Source organism: Nomascus leucogenys, chromosome 21 (genome assembly GCF_006542625.1).
Source record: "Nomascus leucogenys isolate Asia chromosome 21, Asia_NLE_v1, whole genome shotgun sequence".
In the NCBI taxonomy this organism is placed as follows: Eukaryota; Metazoa; Chordata; class Mammalia; order Primates; family Hylobatidae; genus Nomascus; species Nomascus leucogenys.
This window is the reverse complement of record NC_044401.1, coordinates 82,820,383-82,841,974: the sequence shown is the minus strand read 5'-3', so window position 1 is coordinate 82,841,974 and position 21,592 is coordinate 82,820,383. Positions and strand designations below refer to the sequence as shown.

The following is a 21,592-nucleotide window of genomic DNA, read 5'->3' as shown; positions in this document are numbered from 1 at the left end:
ATTACATACTATTTATTGTCATTGTCCATCAGTAAGAAATTGCTTACATAAATTTTGTATTAAATCCACAAAATCTATGTTAAAGCTCTTGTGGCTGAATATGTTTCAGAATTTTTGAGATTTTAGAAAAGATCATATGGTTTACATCCCACATGTTACGTCACACCTAAAGGGGATCTGGAGTGGTACTCCATAGTCAAACACATTAACATTTCGTCCACAAAGCACGTGAGATAGAGTCTGTGCGTGAGACCAGCTCACTCGGTTCATGATGGCACCAGCCTTACAGACATGGGCCTCTCAGTTGGGACCTCGTATCCGTGTAAGGGAAACTGTCGGCATTAACAAGGCAGCGGATCTCCATGGACTCACATTGTTACGTGAAAACAGCAGGCTGCAGAATAGAAGGTACAGTGCTGTCCAACTTTTAGTTAAAAATTACCACCTGTACATGTGCATTTGTACAAAAAAAAGAAACCTGAGAGGACACAGAATAAGATGTTAACAGTTGGTGGGATTAAAAAGTTGATCCTTTGCTTTATATCTTTATATAATGTATGAATCTTTTCAAAGACACACATGGTACACTTATAATCAGGAAAAACGCCATTTTCATCTCACTTCCACAATAAAGATGGCTGGTGGCCCAAGTGTCCACACCTGGTGGCCAGCACGGTCAGCTGGTCTCAGCCCACACTGTGCTGACCACCATGGCCCCTCTGACTGCTCCTCCTGTGTCTGTCCCTCCATCCTAGGCATAGCACGGCATTCTCATGTCTGTCCACACCCTGGGCTCTCCTGTCTGCTCACTCCAGCACCCCAGCTCCTGCCTCTGGGCCTTCCTGGACTCCAGACTCATGTCCACCTGCTCAACACCTCCAGTCTGCAGCACATCCTCAAACCTGTGGAAACCAGGCTGAGTTCCTGAGCTCCCCCAAACCCACCTACCAGGCTTCTCCATCTCAGGAAGTGGCGGCTCCATCTTTCTAGCTGCTCCAGCCACAGCCCTGGAGTCCTTGGGAATCCACGCCCTCCCATGCACTGTGCCAGCATACCCACTCTGCGTTCACACACACACCCAGACTCCAGCACCCCTCAGCCTCTGCTGGCTTTACCTGGCCCCCAGCCAGTGCCAGCCGGTGAGTACCTACAAGGGCCCTGCTGGGTCTGCTGCTCCCAGTCTTGCCCCCATGGTGGGCTCACAGCCCAGCACCCAACGGAGTCCTCTCAACTTCAGGCTCTGGCCTGGAACCCAAGCTGAACCCATTCACCTTCTGAGGCGGCACCAGCCTCCCATGAGATGACACTTGTGCTCCACCTCCTTCTCTGCTCCAGCCCCGTGCCCATCAATGCTGACTTCGCCCCACCCTCCTTGCTGCTTGTCACCTGTGCAGTGTCCCCTGCCAGACCCCCCTCACCTTGGTAAACTCTTAGATCCAACTCCACCTGCCTGATTTGACACTGCAGCTGGTTCCCAACCCTTCTAGCCTTTCTATCCTACTTGTTATCTTTCTCATAACATCAATCATCTCCTAACAAACTGTATAACTTCTTACATTGACATCTGACTGTGTATGTCCAAAGCACTGGAGCAGGGCCCAGCACACAGCAGGCAGCACACAATGAATGCCTGAACAAACACATGCTCTGGGCCCCTGCGGCTGCCCTGGGCCCCTCTGAGCACAGGTCTTTCTGGCCCTTCTGCCCTTGGTGCCTACATCCAGTCACGCACACACTGACTTCATGGTCTCATTTCTTGCTCTCATCACAGCTTTTAGGAATTTCCTGAGCTTCAGACACAGATGCAGAACAGCTGCTTGAACACATCCAGGGGGTGTTTCCCAGACACCTCAGACACATGCAGAACCGAGTCAGGCACCCTCCCTCCCAAATCACGCCCCACCAGCAAGTGCCCTGACCTTACAGACCAAGCCAGATGCCTCCTTCTCACGTCCCCAAAACATCACAGACTGCGAGTCCAATCCCCTCCTCGCCATCCCTCAGGGGACCACAGCACCACCTTCTTCAGGACCAGCCTCCGGGCACTGCTTGCTCCATTCTCCACTCTCCAAAGGCCTCTCTGACCCCAAGGGTGCAGCCACGTCCCCGGGACAGTCCCTGTGGATTTATCACTCCTCCCACTGCAGCATCAGTATTCCTGATCTGACCTGGGAGGCCCGCCCCTCGACCTCACCCCCACGCCCCCATCCTTCTCCCTTCTCCTCACACGTGGTGCCCCACCCGCACCTATACCACCTCCAAAGCCCAGCAGCTTCCCACCTTCCTGTCTCCTGCACAGGCTGCTGCTCCCTCAGCCTGGAACCCCAGCTGAATCCACTCACCTTCCAAAAGTGGCACCAGCCCTGGAAGGGCCCATGAGATGACTCCTGTACCCCTCCCTTCCCCTGCCCTCCAGCCTCCTCCCTGCACAGGCCTGCTGACAAACCTCCAGGGAGGTCCCAAGGATGAGCAGCAGATCTGCCATGGGGAAATCAACCACATGCAGCAAGAACTTTTGGGGCAGCGGCTCCCCAAAGAACACAATGTCGGGCTTCACAACGCCGGTGCACACCGGGCAGCGGGGAACCCTGTCTGCCATCACATCAGCCTGGAAAACAGAGAAAACAGGCCTGAGGAAGATGCCTGCAATACCCTGTAAAAGGAAAAGGCAACAAGCTCTCATTAAAGTGTCATTCTCCCCCAAAAAGGTGAGAGAGGCATCATGAACCCCCACGTACCCAGCTTTAGGAATTACCAGTTTTCATAGCTAATTGTTTCACAGGCCTCCAGAATCTGGGAGGAGGTGTTGGAGCATTTAAAGGCAAATCTTGGACATCATATGTTTCACCCATAATTACTTCGGCAGGCATCTAGCGTATCTAACACCATGCTCTACCCCTGGGATGGCGACCAGAGACATTCAGGTGATAAGGAAACACCGTAGACCACACCAGTCCTCAAACAGTAGTCTGCAGGCATCTGGCCTACACCGAACATTATTCAGTCACAAAGGTGAAACTGTCTCCGGTTTGAGCTTAAGTGATCGTGCCATTGCCTCAGCCCTGGGAGGCATTCAGGTCAGCTTCACTCACTGGCTGGCATTATTAGGAGTAACAACATCTGCCAAACACTGCTTCCTTACTGGCCAAGGTGAACTGGACACAACTTCACTTTGCGTCAACATTTATATAAACAAATGCCTTGGGGCAGATGGAAAAAGGAGAGAGTTACAGAGGAAGACACCTGACTTTCTAAGGTAAACCTTTATAGCTAACGGGACTTGTTTTAAGCAGGCTCAGTCCAGCAAGAAGCAACAGAAACAAAAGACAAAAGAAAGAGACCCACAAAAGATTTCAGATATTCTTGGATACACAGTAAAACCGTATTATATTTAAATTAAAAAGAAAAAACTGTTATCTTGGAGGCATGGGGTATAGCAAAAAAAAAAAAAAATTAAGGAAGCAAAAAAAAAGAAAAAAAAAGATGAACTTGAAATATCTATTAAAGGCCCAGCGCGGTGGCTCAGCTCTGTAATCCCAGCACTTTGGGAGGCCGAGGTGGGCAGATCATGAGGTCAGGAGATCGAGACTGTCTTGGCCAACATGGTGAAACCCCGTCTCTACTAAAACACAAAAAATTAGCCGGGCGTGGTGGTGCGTGCCTGTAATCCCAGCTACTTGGGGGACTGAGGCAGGGGAATCACTTGAACCCGGGAGGTGGAGGTTGCAGTGAGCTGAGATCGCACCACTGCACTCCAGCCTGGACAACAAAGCGAGACTCCGTCTCAAAAAAAAAAAAAAAAACAACACCATCTATTAAAGATAAAAAACTATTAAAAAGTTATGTAATAATGTAGCAGATTTGAAAAATAACCAAATAGAACTTCTAGCAATAAAAAGTACAGGAACCAAAATTAAAACTCAATGTCTGTTTCGAGTTGGTGTTTGGGAAAACAGAAAGAAAGAAACATTCAATGGAAGGACTTTATAACAGAATATAGTATTAGTAAACTGGAAAAAAGACCAGAAGAAATGACCCAGAACGCAGCACAAGGAGCAGCAATTACAGGACAGAAGAGTGATCAGGAACAGCAGGAGAGAGAAGGTCTAACGTATGTTCAATCAGAGATCCCTAAAGAGAGGGGCCAGATAGTGGGCTAGGGGCAATTCATATCCGAAGAGATAACGGCAGAGTATTATCCAGCAACCATGGAAGATACCAACCCACAGATTCAGGATCTCAAGCAAGTGAGGGCTACTGAGCCAGCTTGAGGGTGCCCACAGGAAGAACATGAGTCACAAGCACATCTGTGGTTGTTTTTGTCCCAAGAGGTTCTCAGGAGGTTTAGTAATTACACGTGGTCCCTCAAAGGGGGAGGGTGGCTGTGAGGTGAGTGGTTACATACTTGTGAGACTTCAGTAAGTGCCCAGCAAATGTACATTTTACCTAAGATAGAAGGAAACAGAGGGAGAGAACTAAGCAGACCTCTCAGGGAAGGGTGAAGGAGACATTAATCTCATCTTGTCTTTAATCTGTATCTGGGAAGGTAAGCCAGTAATCCACATTAGCAGTGTGGAGTCTTTGAAAAGGGCTGGTTTCTGTTTAGCCCTTAGTGAAGAAGCCTAATGGTGGTTAGGGAGGGAGGGGTACAGTGAGACGCGTCTGACCTCCCCTCCTGCTACGGCCAGGAACTCAAGCTTCCAAGGTTTCTCTGGGGTTCCCTTGACCAAGGGGAGGGGTCCATTCAGTTGGTTGCAGGGCTTAGAATTTTATTTTATGTTTTATTTTTTTGAGATGGCGTCTCGCTCTGTCACCCAGGCTGGAGTGCAGCGGCATGATCTCAGTTCACCACAACCTCCGCCTCCTGGGTTCCAGCAATTCTCCTGCCTCAGCCTCCCGAGTAGCTGGGATTACAGATGGGTGCCACCACACGTGGCTCATTTTTGTATTTTTAGTAGAGACGGGGTTTCACCATGTTGGCCAGGCTGGTCTCAAACTCCTAACTCAGGTGATCCACCCGCCTCAGCTTCCCAAAGTACTGGGATTACAGGCGGGAGCCACCGCGGCCAGCCTAGAATTTTATTTTATTTTTCTTAAGGAAGGCCTACAATTTTTTTTTTTTTTTCGAAATGGAGTTTCGCTCTTGTTTCCCAGGCTGGAGTGCAATGGCCTAATCTCAGCTCACCGCAACCTCCGCCTCCCGGGTTCAAGCAATTCTCCTGCCTCAGCCTCCCGAGTATCTGAGATTATAGGCATGCACCATCACGCCCGGCTAATTTTGTATTTTTAGTAGATATGGGGTTTCTCCATGTTGGTCAGGCTGGTCTCAAACTCCTGACCTCAGGCGATCTGCCCACCCGGCCTCCCAAGGTGCTGGGATTATAGGCGTGAGCCACCATGACCAACTGGCCTACAAATTTTAAGCAGAAGAAATAAAAGGAAATTCATATGGAAAACCACAATGGAGAAACCGCAAAACTCCAAAGACAAAAGTCTTAAAAAACAGGCAGAGAAGCCGGACACGGTGGCTCATGCCTGTAATCCCAGCACTTTGGGAGGCCGAGGCAGGTGGATCATGAGGTCAGGAGTTCGAGACCAGCCTGACCAACATGGTGAAACCCCCATCTCTATTAAAAATACAAAAATTAGCTGGGCGTGGTGGCGCATGCCTGTAATCCCAGCTACTCAGGAGGGTGAGGCAAGAGAATCGCTTGAACCTGGGAGTGGGAGGTTGCAGTGAGCTGAGATCACACCACTGCACTCCAGCCTGGGTGACAGGGCAAGACTCTGTCTCAAAAAAAAAAAAAAAACCCCAAACAACAACAACAAAAATAAAACAGGCAGACAACAGATAGCAACACTTTCAGAAATTTATATGAAAAGGCAAAAGATTCAGACCAGCCAACACAGTACTGAAGGAGAAGAACAAAGGTGGAGAATTAACACCAACCTGTTGCCCAAATTATCTATTTTATTCTCTTATTTATTTATTTATTTATTTATTTATTTATTTATTTTGGTTTGAGATGGAGTCTTACTCTGTTACCCAGGCTGGAGTGCAGTGGTGCGATCTCAGCTCACAGCAACCTCCCCTCCCGGGTTCAAGCAATTCATCTGCCTCAGCCTCCTGAGTAGCTGGGATTACAGGTGCACCACCACATCCGGCTAATTTTTGAATTTTTAGTAGAGATGGGATTTCACCATTTTGGCAGGCTGCTCTCAAACTCCCCACCCCAGGTGACCCGCCTGTCTAGGCCTCCCAAAGTGCTGGAATTACAGGCGTGAGCCACTGTGCCCAGCCCCAAATAATCTCTTTTAAATGCAAATCCCTTCACATCATTTTCCTGCCTAAAAATCCTCCAATGCCTCCCATGATCGTCAGGATACAGTTCAAACCCTAACAGAGCAAGCAGGCCTCCCACACTCCTGGTCTCTGCTGCCAGAAACAGACTCTACATCCAGACAACCTCATCTCCGAGGTGCTTCCCAGCCTGCTCTGTTCCTACAGCTGAGTCAGTTAGTGTCCAGTGCATATTTGTAGTAAAACTCGTATGGCACCCAGTTGTAACTGTTGGATGACTCCACCTTATTTTAATTTGTTTTCACATCCACAGAACCCAGACAAGGGCCTGGCACTGAGGAGACTAAACTATTTGTTGAATAAATTGGTCATTCAGTGAATGAATGAGTTGACCAAAACAGTAATACGCATATATGAAGTGTCTACTATGTGCTGCATTCACACTTCCTAATTTCAAAACTTACTACAAAGCTACAGTAACCAAAACATTATAGTGCAAGCACAAGGATATATATATAACAATGGAATAGAATTGAGAATCCAGAAACAACCCATCACCTATGGCCAACTGATTTTCAACAACAATGCCAAGACCACAGTTTTTTTTTTAAAAATGGTGCTGGAACAATTACATATCCACATAAAAGAAAATGAAGCTGGATCCCTACCTTACAGGACACTCAAAAATTAACTCAAAATGGATCAAAGAACTAAATGTAAAAGCTTTAAACTATAAAACTCTTATAAGAAAACAGGAGTAAAACAATACCATTTCTCAGATATGATTCCAAAAAAGTGAGAAAATAAATAGATAAACTGGATTTCATCAAAATCAAAACTTCTATGCATCAAAAGACATCATCAACAAAGTAAAAAAGACAATCTACAGACTGGCAGAAAATATTTGCAAATCATGTGTCTGATAAGGATCTAGCATCCAGAATATATAAAGGACTCTCTTAACAATAAAAAAGACAACACAATTAAACAATGCGCAAAGGACTTCAATCTCCAAAGATATACAAATGGCCAAAAAGCACATGGAAAGATGTTTGATATCATGAATCATTAGGAAAATGCCAATCAGTGCTACAATGGGTTACCACCTCCCACCCACTGGGATAGCTGTAATTAAAAAATGGAAAGTAAGTGTTGGGATGTGGAGAAGATGAAACCCTTGCACACCATTGGTAGAACGTAAAATGGTCCAGCTTCTGCAGAAAACAGTATATTCGTTCCTCAAAAAGTTAAACACGGGCCAGGAGCAGTGGCTCACGCCTGTAATCCCACACTTTGGGAGGCCGAGGTGGGCGGATCACGAGGTCAAGAGATCGAGACATCCTGGCCAACATGGTGAAACCCCGTGTCTACTAAAATACAAAAATTAGCCAGGCGTGGTGGCGCGTGCCTGTAGTCCCAGCTACTCAGGAAGCTGAGGCAGGAGAGTCGCTTGAACCCGGGAGGCGGATGGTACAGTGAGCCGAAATTGCGCCACTGCACTCCAGCCTGGTGACAGAGCAAGACTCCGTCTCAAAACAAACAAACAAAAAAGTTAAACATGGGCAGGGCATGGTGGTTCACGCCTGTAATCTTAGCACTTTGGGATGCCGAGGCAGGTGAACCACCTGAGGTCAGGAGTGCAAGAGCAGCCTGGCCAACATGGTGAAACCCCATCTCTACTAGAAATACAAAAAACATTAGCTGGGCGTGGTGGCAGGCACCTCAGCTTCTCAGGAGGCTGAGGCAGGAGAATCGCTTGAACCCGGGAGGCGGAGGTTGTATTGAGCCGAGATCGCGCCATTGCACTCCAGCCTGGGTGACAGTGTAAGACTCTGTCTCAAAAAATAAATAAATTTAAAAAGCTAAATGTGGAGTTACCCAGCAATACTTGTGGGTATCATACTCAAAAGAATAAAAAACAAGGACTCTCAAACAAATACTTGCATATGCTTCACAGCAGAACTATTCACAAGAGCAGAAAGGTGGGAAAAACCCAAACATCCATCCATGTACAAGCAAACCAATTGTGGTGCATACATCAGTGGAACATTTAGCCATAAAACAGGATGAAATACTAACACAAGCTACAAGGTGAAGGAGACAGAAATATTTTCAGGAAATAAGCTCGACACAAAAGGCCATCTGATTGCCGGGCGTGGTGGCTCACACCTGTAATCCCAGCACTTTGGGAGGCCGAGGCGGGTGGATCACCTGAGGTCAGGAGTTGGAGACCAGTCTGACCAATATCGTGAAACGCCGTCTCTACTAAAAATACAAAAATTAGCCGGGCGAGGGGGCAGGCACCCGTAATCCCAGCTACTTGGGAGGCTGAGACAGGAGAATCGCTTGAACCCAGTAGGCAGAGGTTGCAGTGAGCCGAGATCGCGCCACGGCACTCTAGTCTGGGCAACAGAGTGAGACTCTCTCTGAAGAAAAAAAAAGGAAAAAGAAAAAGGCCATCTGATTACATTTAAGTGAAATAATGAAACATCCAGAATATACAAATCTATAGAGAGAAAGCAGGTTCGTGGTTGCCAGGGGCTGGAGGGAGAAGAAATGAGGAAGGTCCGCTTGAAAGTACAGGGTTTTCTTCTGGGGTGACCGGCTCCAGGGCTTGATAGAGAGGATGGCTTCACATACTGTGAATGTACCAAATGCCAATGAACCAAACACCTTAAAACAGTTAATTTTATGTTATGTCAAATTCACCTCAATAAGCTGGGTGGATCACTTGAGGTCAGGAGTTCAAGACCAGCCCGGCCAACATGATGAAACCCCATCTCTACTGAAAACACACACAAAAAAAATGGGCCGGGCCTGTTGGCACATGCCTGTAGTCCCAGCTACTCGGGAGGCTGAGGCGGGAGAACTGCTTGAACCCGGGAGGCAAAGGTTGCAGTGAGCAGAGATCGCATGCAGCCTGGGTGACAGAGCAAGACTCTGTCTCAAAAAAAACAAAACAAAAAAATTCACCTCAATAAAAAATAAGTAAATAAAAAAAGTCCTGTGCCATGTCTCCATTTCAGAGTTTTATCTTTAAGATTTTTCAACTCTATCCTATTCTATTTTAAGAAACCCATTCTACAGAAATACAGAAGTACATAGCAGTATAAGCATAGGTATCACTGCTATATTTTTAATCGTAAAAATTACATACATCAAAGAATGTCCCACAATACGTGAATGGCTAAATGTAATACTCTATAGTTAATAAAAAGAGTAAGCAGAACTGTGGGTATTGACACAAGAGATCCATGAAACTGCTGAGTAAAAAATCAAGCTGTAGAATACTAAGCTTAAAATGACCCCATTGCTGAATTTTTTTTTTTTTTTTTTTTGAGATGGAGTGTCGCTCTGTCGCCAGGCTGGAGTGCAGTGGCACAATCTCAGCTCACTGCAACCTCTGCCTCCCGGGTTCAAACGATTCTCCTACCTCAGCCTCCCTAGTAGCTGGGACTACAGGCATGCGCCACCACGCCTGGCTAATTCTTGTATTTTTAGTAGAAACGAGTTTTCACCATGTTGGCCACCAGGATGGTCTTGATCTCTTGACCTTGTGATCTGCCCGCCTCGGCCTCCCAAAGTGCTGGGATTGCAGGTGTGAGCCACTGCGCCCAGCCTGAAAAAAAAATTTTTTAACTGTGTAGGTTTATGTACATAGATACATGCACATATGTTTATATAAACATATCACTTTTTTTTTAAAGGCCTGGAACGTTATACACCAAGCTGTTAAAAGTGGGCAGCAGGGGCTGGCGTCGTGGCTCAAGCCTAGTATCCCAGCACTTTGGGAGGCCAAGGTGGGCGGATCACCTGAGGTCAGGAGTTTGAGACCAACCTGGCCAACATGGTGAAACCCTGTCTGTACTAAAAATACAGAAAAAAAAAAAAAATTAGCCGGGTGTGGTGGCGCATGCCTGTAATCCCAGCTACTTAGGAGGCTGAGGCAGGAGAATTCCTTGAACCCGGGAGACAGAGGTTGCAGTGAGCCGAGATCGCCCCCACTGCACTCCAGCCTGGGCGACAGTGAGACTCCGTCTCAAAAAAAAAAAAAAAAAAAAAAAGTGGGCAGCTGGAATTGGCTGAAGGGAGATTCATTTTCCCTACATATTTCTATATTGTCTTAAATTTTTTCACAAGCATGTATTAATTTTCTAATTTACAAATAAAATGTTTCACACTATTATTGTTCAACTGTCCTTTCGAGACAATGCTTACAAAATACCACTTTTCCAGATCACCTCAACAGCAAACTGTAGAAAGACGACCAACAGCAGGTTAACTCACCCGAATGTCCTCCCCTGGGAAGGGTCTTCGGCAGACCGTGCAGGTGGCAGAGGCAAAGGTTCCATGAGCTTCAACCAGCTTTGAGGCAGGGATGCCCGACACTGAAATTCAAGCCAAAGCGAAGAGTTGCTGCCGCCTCCAAGATGAGCACGCAAGGCCAAGAGCACAACTTCTGGGCTTGGTAGGCCTTCTGGAAGGAGGCACAGCCCCTTGGGGTTGCGATGTCCTCAAGCCTGGTTTTCATGCCCGTATCACCTACATGCGCCACCAACCAGAATAAGGCAGGGGAGAAAAGGGGCTCCCAGCTGGAGCCAAATCACGGTTAAACAAAGCCTGTCAAAACTCAGTATGAAAAACCATTTGATAAAAGCTCAAATAAAATTATATCCAGCTGGGCACAGTGGCACACGCCTGTAATCCCAGCACTTTGGGAGGCCGAGGTGAGCAGATCATTTGAGGCTAGGAGTTCGAGACCAGCCTGGCCAGCATGGTGAAACCGTACCTCCACTAAAAATACAAAAATTAGCCGGATGTGGTGGTGGGCACCTGTAGTCTCAGCTACTCGGGGAGGCTGAGACAGAAGAATCGCTTGAACCCAGGAGGTGGAGGTTGCAGTGAGCTGAGATCGTGCCACTGCACTCCAGTTTGGGCAACAGAGCGAGATTCTGTCTCAAAAAATAAAATTGTACCCAATACCAGGCTGGGCACAGTGGCTCACGCCTGTAATCCCAGTGCTTTGGAAGGCCAAGGCAGGAGGATCACTTGAGGCCAGGAGTTTGAGACCAGCCTGGGCAACATAGTGAGACTTGTCTTAAAAAAATTTTTTAATTAGCCAGGCATGGTAGTGCATGCCCGTAGTCCCAGCTATTCCAGAGGCTGAGGCAAAAGGATCACTTCAGCCCAAGAGTTCAGGCTATAATGAGCTATGATCATGCCACTGAACTCTAGCCTGGGCAACAGAGCCAAGACCCTGTCTCAAAAATTTATATCCACTATCTAGGAATATATTTTCTATTCTACAGACACCAAGTTAAAATGAGGATATAAATATCATAAATTCCAAAAGAATTGCTTGTTAGGAACAGACAAAAAGTGACTTCTTATGAAAGTTGCGTTAGTATTATCTGGTTCTGAAAGGCTGCGGTGGCACAGCCAGGGTCCCAGCTGCAGGAGGCTTCCCAAGTCCCTGTCGCTGCCCTAACTCAGCAGTGCTGAATCTCACAGCCAGCAGCTCCCACCTTCCCACAAGGCCTGCCCTGCTGCACCTCTGGGAGAAGAGCCCACCAACATGGGGCATCCACTGCTGCCTCTGTGGTTCCAAGCTAGGCAAGGAAACACATTCCTGGAGCCAAGGTGCCTCCTCTTTTTAACTGACAACACATCAGCAGACTGGCTGAGCTGCTCCTGGCTCCCGGAGAACTGACTGTCCCAGCACCTGTCTGCATCATTGCACGTAAGGAAAAGGCCTCACCAAGTGCTTCCGTAAGGTGCATGGCCAGAATTTGGCACAACCTGTGAATCGCTGGTTTGGGCACCATATGGATACGGTCAAGAAATCACCACAGACTAAGTGTGACCATATTAAGGAATTACTAGTGATTCTTCAGCATGAAAATGGTATCAGAGTTGTTTTTATTTTTTAATTATTTTTATTTTTATTTATTCTTTTGAGACAGAATCTCCCTCTGTCGCCCAGGCTGGAGTGAACTGGCACAATCTCAGCTCACTGCAACCTCCACCTGCTGGGTTCAAGAGATTCTCCTGTCTCAGCTTCCCAAGTACCTGGGATTACAGGCGCACACCACCACGTCTGGCTAATTTTTTGTATTTTTAGTAGAGACGGGGTTTTGCCACATTGGCCAGGCTGGTCTCGAACTCCCGACCTCAGAGTTCGACCTCAGGTGATCCGCCTGCCTCGGCCTCCCAAAATGCTGGGATTACAGGTGTGAGCCACCGCACCCAGCCGGAGTTGTTTTTAAAGTATTCTCTAGAGATATCCATTCACGTGTTTATAGATTATTTCTAGATTAAAGTCATGATGTGAGAGATTTGCTTCAAAATAATCTGGGGATTTGGAAGAAGGTGGTGAGGACGCAGGAAGGCTGGCTATGTGCTGGTGATGAGGACAGGACGGTTCGTTACATTGTTCTCTTTGTGTGTGCTCAAAAAACTTCCATAATATAATTTTTAAAAGAGAGAAGAAAAAAAGAGATCATCACACCAGATTGGCAAAACAATATCAACTTCTGCCCAAAATACACAGCTCTGCAGGTATGCAGGAGAACAAGCAGTGGCCTTTAAACACCCAGAGGACATTTTCCTTGGGAACAAAGCCCTGACTAGTTGGCTCAAAAACAGTCCCAAGGAAGAAGCATAAGCGCTAGGTTTCGGCCGTCCCCAGAAACGGGCACCCGAGCCTCCCCTGTGAGAATCAGACACCCGAGCCTCCCCCGTGAGAAACAGGCACCCGAGCCTCCCCCGTGAGAAACAGGCACCCGAGCCTCCCCCGTGAGAAACAGCACCCGAGCCTCCCCCGTGAGAAACACGCACCCGAGCCTCCCCGTGAGAAACAGGCACCCGAGCCTCCCCCGTGAGAAACACGCACCCGAGCCTCCCCGTGAGAAACAGGCACCCGAGCCTCCCCCGTGAGAAACAGGCACCCGAGCCTCCCCCGTGAGAAACAGGCACCCGAGCCTCCCCCGTGAGAAACAGGCACCCGAGCCTCCCCCGTGAGAAACAGGCACCCGAGCCTCCCTGTGAGAAACAGGCACCCGAGCCTCCCCGTGAGAAACACGCACCCGAGCCTCCCCCGTGAGAAACACGCACCCGAGCCCCCCGTGAGCCCCCCCCCCGTGAGAACAGCACCCGAGCCTCCCCGTGAGAAACAGCACCCGAGCCTCCCCCGTGAGAAACACGCACCCGAGCCTCCCCCGTGAGAAACAGGCACCCGAGCCTCCCCCGTGAGAAACAGCACCCGAGCCTCCCCGTGAGAAACACGCACCCGAGCCTCCCCCGTGAGAAACACGCACCCGAGCCTCCCCGTGAGAAACAGCACCCGAGCCTCCCCGTGAGAAACAGGCACCCGAGCCTCCCCCGTGAGAAACACGCACCCGAGCCTCCCCGTGAGAAACACGCACCCGAGCCTCCCCCGTGAGAAACAGGCACCCGAGCCCTCCCCCGAGCCGCACCCGAGCCTCCCCGTGAGAAACACGCACCCGAGCCTCCCCGTGAGAAACAGCACCCGAGCCTCCCCCGTGAGCCCCCCCCCCCCCACCCCCCCCCCGTGAGAAACAGGCACCCGAGCCTCCCCCGTGAGAAACACAGGCCACCCCGAGCCCTCCCCCCCCCGTGAGAAACACGCCACCCGAGCCACCCGAGCCTCCCCCGTGAGAAACAGGCACCCGAGCCTCCCCCGTGAGAAACAGGCACCCCGAGCCTCCCCCGTGAGAAACAGGCACCCGAGCCTCCCCCGTGAGAAACACGCACCCGAGCCTCCCCGTGAGAAACAGCACCCGAGCCTCCCCGTGAGAAACAGCACCCGAGCCTCCCCCGTGAGAAACAGGCACCCGAGCCTCCCCCCGTGAGAAACACGCACCCGAGCCTCCCCCCGTGAGAAACAGGCACCCGAGCCTCCCCCGTGAGAAACACGCACCCGAGCCTCCCCGTGAGAAACACGCACCCGAGCCTCCCCCGTGAGAAACACGCACCCGAGCCTCCCCCTGTGAGAAACAGGCACCCGAGCCTCCCCGTGAGAAACACGCACCCGAGCCTCCCCCGTGAGAAACACGCACCCGAGCCTCCCCTGTGAGAAACACGCACCCGAGCCTCCCCCGTGAGAAACACGCACCCGAGCCTCCCTGTGAGAATCAGACACCCGAGCCTCCCCCTGTGAGAAACACGCACCCGAGCATCCCTGTGAGAAACAGAATGTGTGCGACTCACAGAGGGCTCACCTCTCTCAAGCCCATCGATATTCTGCGTGTACAGCCGCAGAAGCAGCCCCTTGTCATGAAGCAGCCGGAGGAAGTAGTGAGTGACGTTGGGCTTGTAGTTTCCAGGGTACAGCTCCTTGGCCAAAGTGAAAAAGGGCTTGGGGTTGTGAAAGAAGAATGGGAGTTCAAAAATGGCCTCGGGGTACGGGAGATGGTACTGCTGGAGGTTGCTGTACAGTCCACTCCCCGGAGATCTGCAGGGAGAGAAGAAAGCGGCTCTGAGGGCTTTGGAAGAGGACAGGGAAGTGGAATAAACCCGGCAGTAGGGAGGGCAGGAGGCAGGGGAGGGGAGCGCAGAAGGCAGGGGGGACTGCGGGCAGTACCTGAAGTCTGGAATGCCACTGGGTGTGCTGATGCCGGCCCCCACCATGACCACCACCCTCTGGCAGGCTCTGGCCCGAATCAGCTCAGCTACATCCTGCAGGGAAAGCTTCCCCTTGTCACTGTTGCCTCCACTTCCAACAACACTTGAAGCACCCACAGAAAAAGATATGGGCCTTCTTCCACCTTTAATACTGACAGAAAAAAACACAGCAGCAAAGGAAACAGATAGCGACCAATCTCAGGATAGCAAGAACGAGCATGGCTCTGCCCTCTGTACCACCCCACCCTCAAGAATGACCATGTGTGTCTCCCCAGGCCTCTCAAAATAATCACCTTTCTCAGACGACTATTGGGGTACAACAGAAAGCAGTCATAAATCAGAAATCAAGACTTATTTGGGAGCAAAAAATTCAGGTTAATGGGAACTGTGCTCATTTCATAATTCAGTACACTCAGTAGGCACTCAACTCTGACTGACTGCAAACCTCCAAAGGGGTCTCCTAATGAAAACTGGTCAAGGAGTAAAGAAGCAAAGAGGGAAAACCCTGGTTCCAAGACCACCTCACCACCTATTAAACACCCCACTTCACACAGCATTTCAGACATCTATTCACTTCAGTTCGTTCCTGAAACAACTACTGTGCTGCTACTGAACACGAACTGTTAAGAGAAGCACAAAAGGAATGAAAGTTATTATTGCTGTTGAGTGCCTGCTGAGGGCAAGGTATCACAGAGGGTGCCTGAGTACATTCCTCATCTACATAAATAAAATGTTTGTGAGTCACTGAAAAACACATAAACGACGTTTTACCAAATGTCTGGAACATAAGTAAGATGTATGGCTTAAAGTACATGCTGCATGGTGTGAAACTCACTGGGAGTGGGGGACCCTGAGGGGCAGGCATGGGTGCAACCTGGGAGGGACACTGTGCAAAGGACACAAAGAACAAATTCAGAGAGCTCAAAAATCCAAAGCCAAACTGCAGGAAGCCCACGCAATGGACTACTCCTCACACGCAGCCCTGTGCCTCCTGCTTTAGGGCCAGTGGTAGCAAGGATTTGTTTTAACAGTTCTGCAGAGTATCACTGATATTAGAATGTGCTCCGTGTGTTTGTCGGTCCTGGTCCCTGCTCCATCCATAGCACCTAGAACAGAGTCTGGCACAGAATAAGAGCTCAGTCAGGGCTTCTTGGATGAACGGCTGACTCTTCGGGATCTTTGTTTTTTTTTTTTTTGAGACGGAGTTTTTGCTCTTTCGCCCGGGCTGGAGTGCAACGGTGCCATCTCGGCTCACTGCAACCTCCGCCTTCCGGGTTCAAGTGATTCTCCTGCCTCCGCCTCCTGAGTAGCTAGGATTACAGGCGGCCGCCACCACGCCCGGCTAATTTTTGTAATTTTAGTAGAAATGGGGTTTCACCATGTTGGCCCGGCTGGTCTCGAACTCCTGACCTCGTTATCCACCTGTCTCATCCTCCCAAAGTGCTGGGATTACAGGCGTGAGCTACCGCGCCCAGCCAACTCTTCAGGATCTATTAAACTTTTTTTTTTCCCCCAGGTAGATAAGAGTCTTGCTCTGTCACCCAGGCTGGAGTGCAGTGGCTCAATCATAGCTCACTGCAGCCTTGAACTCCTGGACTCAAGGGATCCTCTTGCCTTAGTCTCAGGAGTAACTGGGACAACAGCCTTGCATCACCATGCCCGGCTAATTTTTAAATTTTTTGTAGAGATGGGGGTCTCGTTATGTTGCCCAGGCTGGTCTTGAACTCCTGGCCTCAAGCGATCCCCGTCTCAGCCTCCGAAAGTGCTGGTATTACAAGTGTGAGCTACCACTTCGAGCCTCACTTTTCACCAACATTTTCAGCAGTTGTATCAGACAGCAAATCAATGTGCCTTTACTTAAATATTCATCCATTATAGGGCATCTGATACCTAACAACCATGGACCTTAAGATTTTTTCCTATGTAGGCTCAGTTCTTAGATGCAATTACTATGGAGACGGGTACGATCACATGCCGGTGGGAGTATTAACTGCACATTTATGAGGGATAATTAAAGCGTTAAATGCATATACTTTTGGACCTAGCAGTCCCAGTACTAGGAATTTATGCAAAAAGTGAGGCGCCAACAAGGTTATCCACCCCAGCATGATGTACAATAACTAAAGGTTAGAAGGTATTTCAATGACGGAATGGTGAAATAAACGACAAAACCCCCATAAGAGACGTCCACAGATCAGCATAAAGACGGAGGCCCCGGGTGTTGGAACGCAAGTAAACTCCCAGACATGCCGCAAAGGAAACACGGCAAGGTGAGAAAGTGGGGGCGAGGTGTCGACAACGAACACGCAAGAAGTGCTTGTCCTTGCCCAAAATACCTCGAAAAGAAGAAACCGGGAGCTGCTGCCCTCGGCTGCCTCCGGAATGCCCTGGGCACCTCGGGTCTAGGAGGCCTCTGCAAGGGGCGCGCAGGGTCCAAGGGCTCACTGCGGGCCCCATGGCTGCCTCTCAGCCCCGCACTGACATCGTCCCTGCCGCCAAGCAACAGCCGACAGCCGCAGGCCTGGAACGTCCCCACGCCTCCCCCGGCCTCGGCCCGTTCAACTACCCGGCCCCACAGCCGGACGGCTGCCGCGGCGCGCCAACCCCAGAACGCCATGTTCCGCGCGGTCCGAGGAGTCCTCCGAACTCGCCCCGCCCCCGGCCCGCCCCCGGGCCTGCCCTCGCCTCCCGCCCCCAGGCCCCGCCTCCGGCGCGCCCCGGTAGACGTAGAGGCGAGTAGAGGAAGTTCCCTAGACTGGTGTCTGACCTCTCGCCCCGGAGGTCAAACCTGGAGGCAGCATTTCTGTACCCTGCGCTCACACCTTTTTCAACCCGGATGGCGGTGACAGTTAATACTTTCTGAGCGCTTTTCTATGGTCAGGCATTATATTTACACCTAGTCCTCGCAAAACACTACTGGGAAGGTCCTCATTTGACAGGAGCAATTCCGGGTCACAAAGGCTGACACCACAAAGCTAGTCCGTAGCGGGTTCGATCACAGGCGCCCACACTTTTTAACGCCTCAATGGCACAGCCAGGTGCGCGGGAAGTGGGCTGCAAATACCAGAGAGTTTTGTCCCGAGCGCAGAGACGCGCTGTTACCGAGCAACCAGCGGGGCCCGCCCCCGGCCGGCTACGGCGCTCCCAGCGTGCCCCGCGCCACGCGGCGCCGGAAGTGAGTGAGCATTTCCGGCAGCCATCCCTGCGGCGCTGACATCCCGGTTGTTCTGTGCCGGGGGTCTACCTGCTGTCATGAAGGACGTACCGGGGTTCCTACAGCAGAGCCAGAGTTCCGGGCCCGGGCAGCCCGCTGTGTGGCACCGTCTGGAGGAACTCTACACGAAGAAGTGAGCGCCGAGCAGACGGGCCCTGGGCCCCGGCGATAGAGGGAGACGTAGAGGGCAGGCGGGCGGAGGAGCGGACCCTTGATGGGCTGAGGGCGCCCAGGCCCAAGTTGGGGGGAAACGGGGACGTGTAGCGACCGGCTGTGCCGGCAGGGTTTGCTGAGGAACCCCGAGTAGCAGGGTCGAGGAGTAAGAGGGATGACAGACCACGAGGGCCAAGAGCTGTAGCCAGGATGTTTGGGTCTGAGATTCACTGCTTCCTTAACGGAGGACTGTGAACTACCTCGGGTCTTACTAAAACGGTTCAGAAGTAGCCTTTGATTTTAGCTCTTGATTCCAGTCAAACAAGCAAAAACACTTTCAGGGCCAGGTTGCCACCCACTTTGGGAAACATCTTGGTGATTCGTGCTTAGCCTTGTCATAGTGTAACTGTATGTACAGTTATCTTTCTCATGGTCTGGAGTTGAGAAACCAGAGGCTAGTGCAGCTTTGCTCTCTTCCCTATTCATTCTGCAGCTAGTTGCGCGGGGTGCAACCACTTCCCCCCGTCCCATTGTCTTTACCTTCCATTGTATTTCTCATGGGCTTTGTGCCCCTAGAAAGATCTTAAAGTTTAGATTTGTTTAGAAGCAGGATGAATTGCAGAGCAATTAAATTCTTGCTAAGCACTAACCTCCTTTTAATATGAGTAGAATAAATTGCTGGCATTGGGCTGGAGCTATTTCATAGAAAATACATCTCCTGTAGTAACCTCCCTGTTAACCCTAGCATTTAATATCATACCTTTCACATAGATATTCTATACATGGTTTGATGTTGTTTAGCATTCAGCAGCCTTCTGCTATTAGCAGTTTTTGAGAGCAAATTAATGTTTGGCAAATAATGGTTTGTGTTGGATAGCACTTGGTAATTTTCAAAGCATTTCATCTGCGTTATTAAATATTAGCCTTTGGGTTTTGGATGAAGCGCTATGTCACTGTCCTGGAGGTTTTAAATATTAGCTTTTTTAGTCCTTTATTCATCCTTTTCACAGAGGAGGAAACTGAAGCTCATTTTAATTGCTTTCCTTGAGATACTCAGCTAATAGGTAGAAGAGCCAGAATCTCAAGTTAGATATGTATGATTCCAAAGTTCTCGTTTCCAATCAAACCTCACAATAACCCTTTGAGGTAATCTGGAATAATGTTCTCCATTTCATACCTGGGAAAACTGAGCCTTAGAGAAGTTAAGTGATCTCAAAGTGACATAGCCATTCAATAGCAGAGCCGGGAAAAGAACTCAGGTTTATCACATCTGCTTCAGCATTCTTTCTACTACACAGTAGAGACTGGTTAGTATGGATTTAGTATCTGTTATCAGAAATGCATTGGGGCGGCCGGGCGCGGTGGCTCATGCCTGTAATCCCAGCTACTCGGGAGGCTGAGGCAGGAGAATCACTTGATCCTGGGAGGCAGAGGTTGCAGTGAGCCGAGATGGCGCCACTGCACTACAGCCTAGGCAACAGAGTGAGACTCTGTCTCAAAAAAGAAAGAAAGAAATGCATTGGGGCAAAAGTTTTTTTGGATTTAGTATTTTTTCAGATTTTGAAATATTCGCGATATATACTTACCCGTTCAGTATCCATAAATCAAAAATCTGAAATCTGAGATGCTCCAGTGGTCATTTCCTTTGAGCCCTATGTTGGTGCTCAAAAAGTTTTGGATTTTGGAGCATTTTGAATTTTGGAGTTTTGTACTAGAGATACCCAACCTGTATTTGTGACTTGATAGGATCATCAAGGCTGAAGGTGTCTGTGACTGGATATTAGGTTAGAGGTCTTAAGGGCTGTATGTTTTTCAGGTTGTGGCATCAGCTGACACTTCAGGTGCTTGATTTTGTGCAGGATCCGTGCTTTGCCCAAGGAGATGGTCTCATTAAGGTAAATAATTTGCCATACCAGACCAGATTATATGAATGTGCTCAAGGAATTTTTAAAATAAGATGGGCTTTATGCTAATAATAATCATCTCCAATATTCAGCAGTCACTTTACGTCAGGTACTGGTCTGAGCGCTTCACATATCCTTCATGACAACGTTGGTCAACAGATACTATTATCTCACTTTTTTGATGTAGAAGCAAACATAAGACTTTAAGTAACTTACCATAGATCACTGCTGATAAGTGGCAGAAGAGGATTCAAACACTGACATTCTGGCTTTTTTTAAAATTCTAGCATAAAGTACTGTCTTACAACATGCCTAAATATCTTAGTTCATAGGCTTCTTTTTAGTACTCTAGTTTTAGAAACAAAGTTCAAAGCCAGTTAGAGGGTAGAGTAAGGTATGAGGAAGATTACTATCTATGGGAATCTTAGGTAACTTCCATCACTCTCCTTCTTTAAGCCACACTGACTGCTTGCTTGCCCAAACACTTCTGTCCTGGGTAGTGTCGAAGATAAAACACCTTTTGTACTTCGGTTGAGGGTAGGTAGATTGGAGGGAGAGTCCTGTATAGTGTCATGCTGCCTCTGTAATAGAGGACTTTTAGAATTTTTTCAGCAGTAGACAGATAACGCACTTTCTTTCCCAGCCTTCCCCAGATCCCCTGACACATCCCCACAGATTTGCTCACTGGTAGCCTCCTCTTTGAAGTTTTTCTTACTCTTCTTACATCTTACTCTATGATGGCTTTCTCTAATTCTGAATGAATCAGAAATTCATACCAGCATTGCAACTGATAGCTTATAATTACAGCTTGAGTCATTTCTCCTGAATACATTACTTTTATATGCTCGCAATAGAGCTTACCACCTTGCTACCCCACCACCAGGGCTTGTAAGATTTTCTTGTGGTTTATAGCCATCAATTTGACATTTTACTATTCAGAGGAACTTATAATCATCTGTAAGCCTGGAGATTTTGCTGAACATTCTGTCTTCTGGAGTATGTGGGAAAATGATAAATGAGACCTGCTTTTTTCTTTTTTTTGAGACGGAGTTTCGCTCTTGTTGCCCTGGCTGGAGTGCAATGTGCGATCTTGGCTCACTGCAACTTCCACCTCCCGAGTTCAAGCGATTCTTCTGCCTCAGCGTCCCAAGTAGCTGGGACTACAGGTGCCCACCACCACAGCCAGCTAATTTTTGTATTTCTTAGTAGAGATGGGGTTTCACCAGTGTTGGCCAGGCTGGTCTCAGACTCCCGACCTCAGGTGATCTGCCTGCCTTGGCCTCCCAGAGTGCTGGGATTATAGGCAGGAGCCACCGTGCCTGGCCTGAGACCTGTCTTAATACTTGTTCCCTAAGGTTCTAAATCATCAAGATAGAT

At 49.1% G+C, this 21,592-nt stretch overlaps 2 protein-coding genes across 8 annotated transcripts in view; one reads left to right on the top strand and one right to left on the bottom strand.

Annotated features, from left to right (window-relative positions):
* The window catches only part of SIRT3 (sirtuin 3), a 24,020-nt gene extending 5,993 nt beyond the window's left edge, over positions 1 to 18,027 (bottom strand). Inside the window, exons 1-5 of one of the 6 annotated variants that reach the window (XM_030801860.1) lie at positions 18,009 to 18,027; positions 14,904 to 15,095; positions 14,542 to 14,774; positions 10,589 to 10,689; positions 2,447 to 2,608 (exon numbers count right to left, since the gene is read on the bottom strand). In XM_030801860.1, the coding sequence (XP_030657720.1) occupies positions 2,447 to 2,608; positions 10,589 to 10,689; positions 14,542 to 14,774; positions 14,904 to 14,950 (543 nt within the window). In that variant the 5' untranslated portion in view covers positions 14,951 to 15,095; positions 18,009 to 18,027. Of the gene's footprint in view, positions 1 to 2,446; positions 2,609 to 4,223; positions 4,353 to 10,588; positions 10,690 to 14,541; positions 14,775 to 14,903; positions 15,096 to 17,280; positions 17,658 to 18,008 lie in introns of those variants that run through there. The other 5 variants (XM_003282231.4, XM_030801857.1, XM_030801858.1 and 2 more) reach the window with 5 other exon arrangements.
* Positions 17,697 to 21,592, top strand: part of PSMD13 (proteasome 26S subunit, non-ATPase 13) — a 16,891-nt gene continuing 12,995 nt past the window's right edge. The window contains exons 1-2 of one of the 2 annotated variants that reach the window (XM_003282238.4): positions 17,697 to 18,291; positions 20,128 to 20,206. In XM_003282238.4, the coding sequence (XP_003282286.1) occupies positions 18,197 to 18,291; positions 20,128 to 20,206 (174 nt within the window). In that variant the 5' untranslated portion in view covers positions 17,697 to 18,196. The remainder of the gene's footprint in view (positions 18,292 to 20,127; positions 20,207 to 21,592) is intronic. The other variant, XM_012503818.2, reaches the window with a different exon arrangement.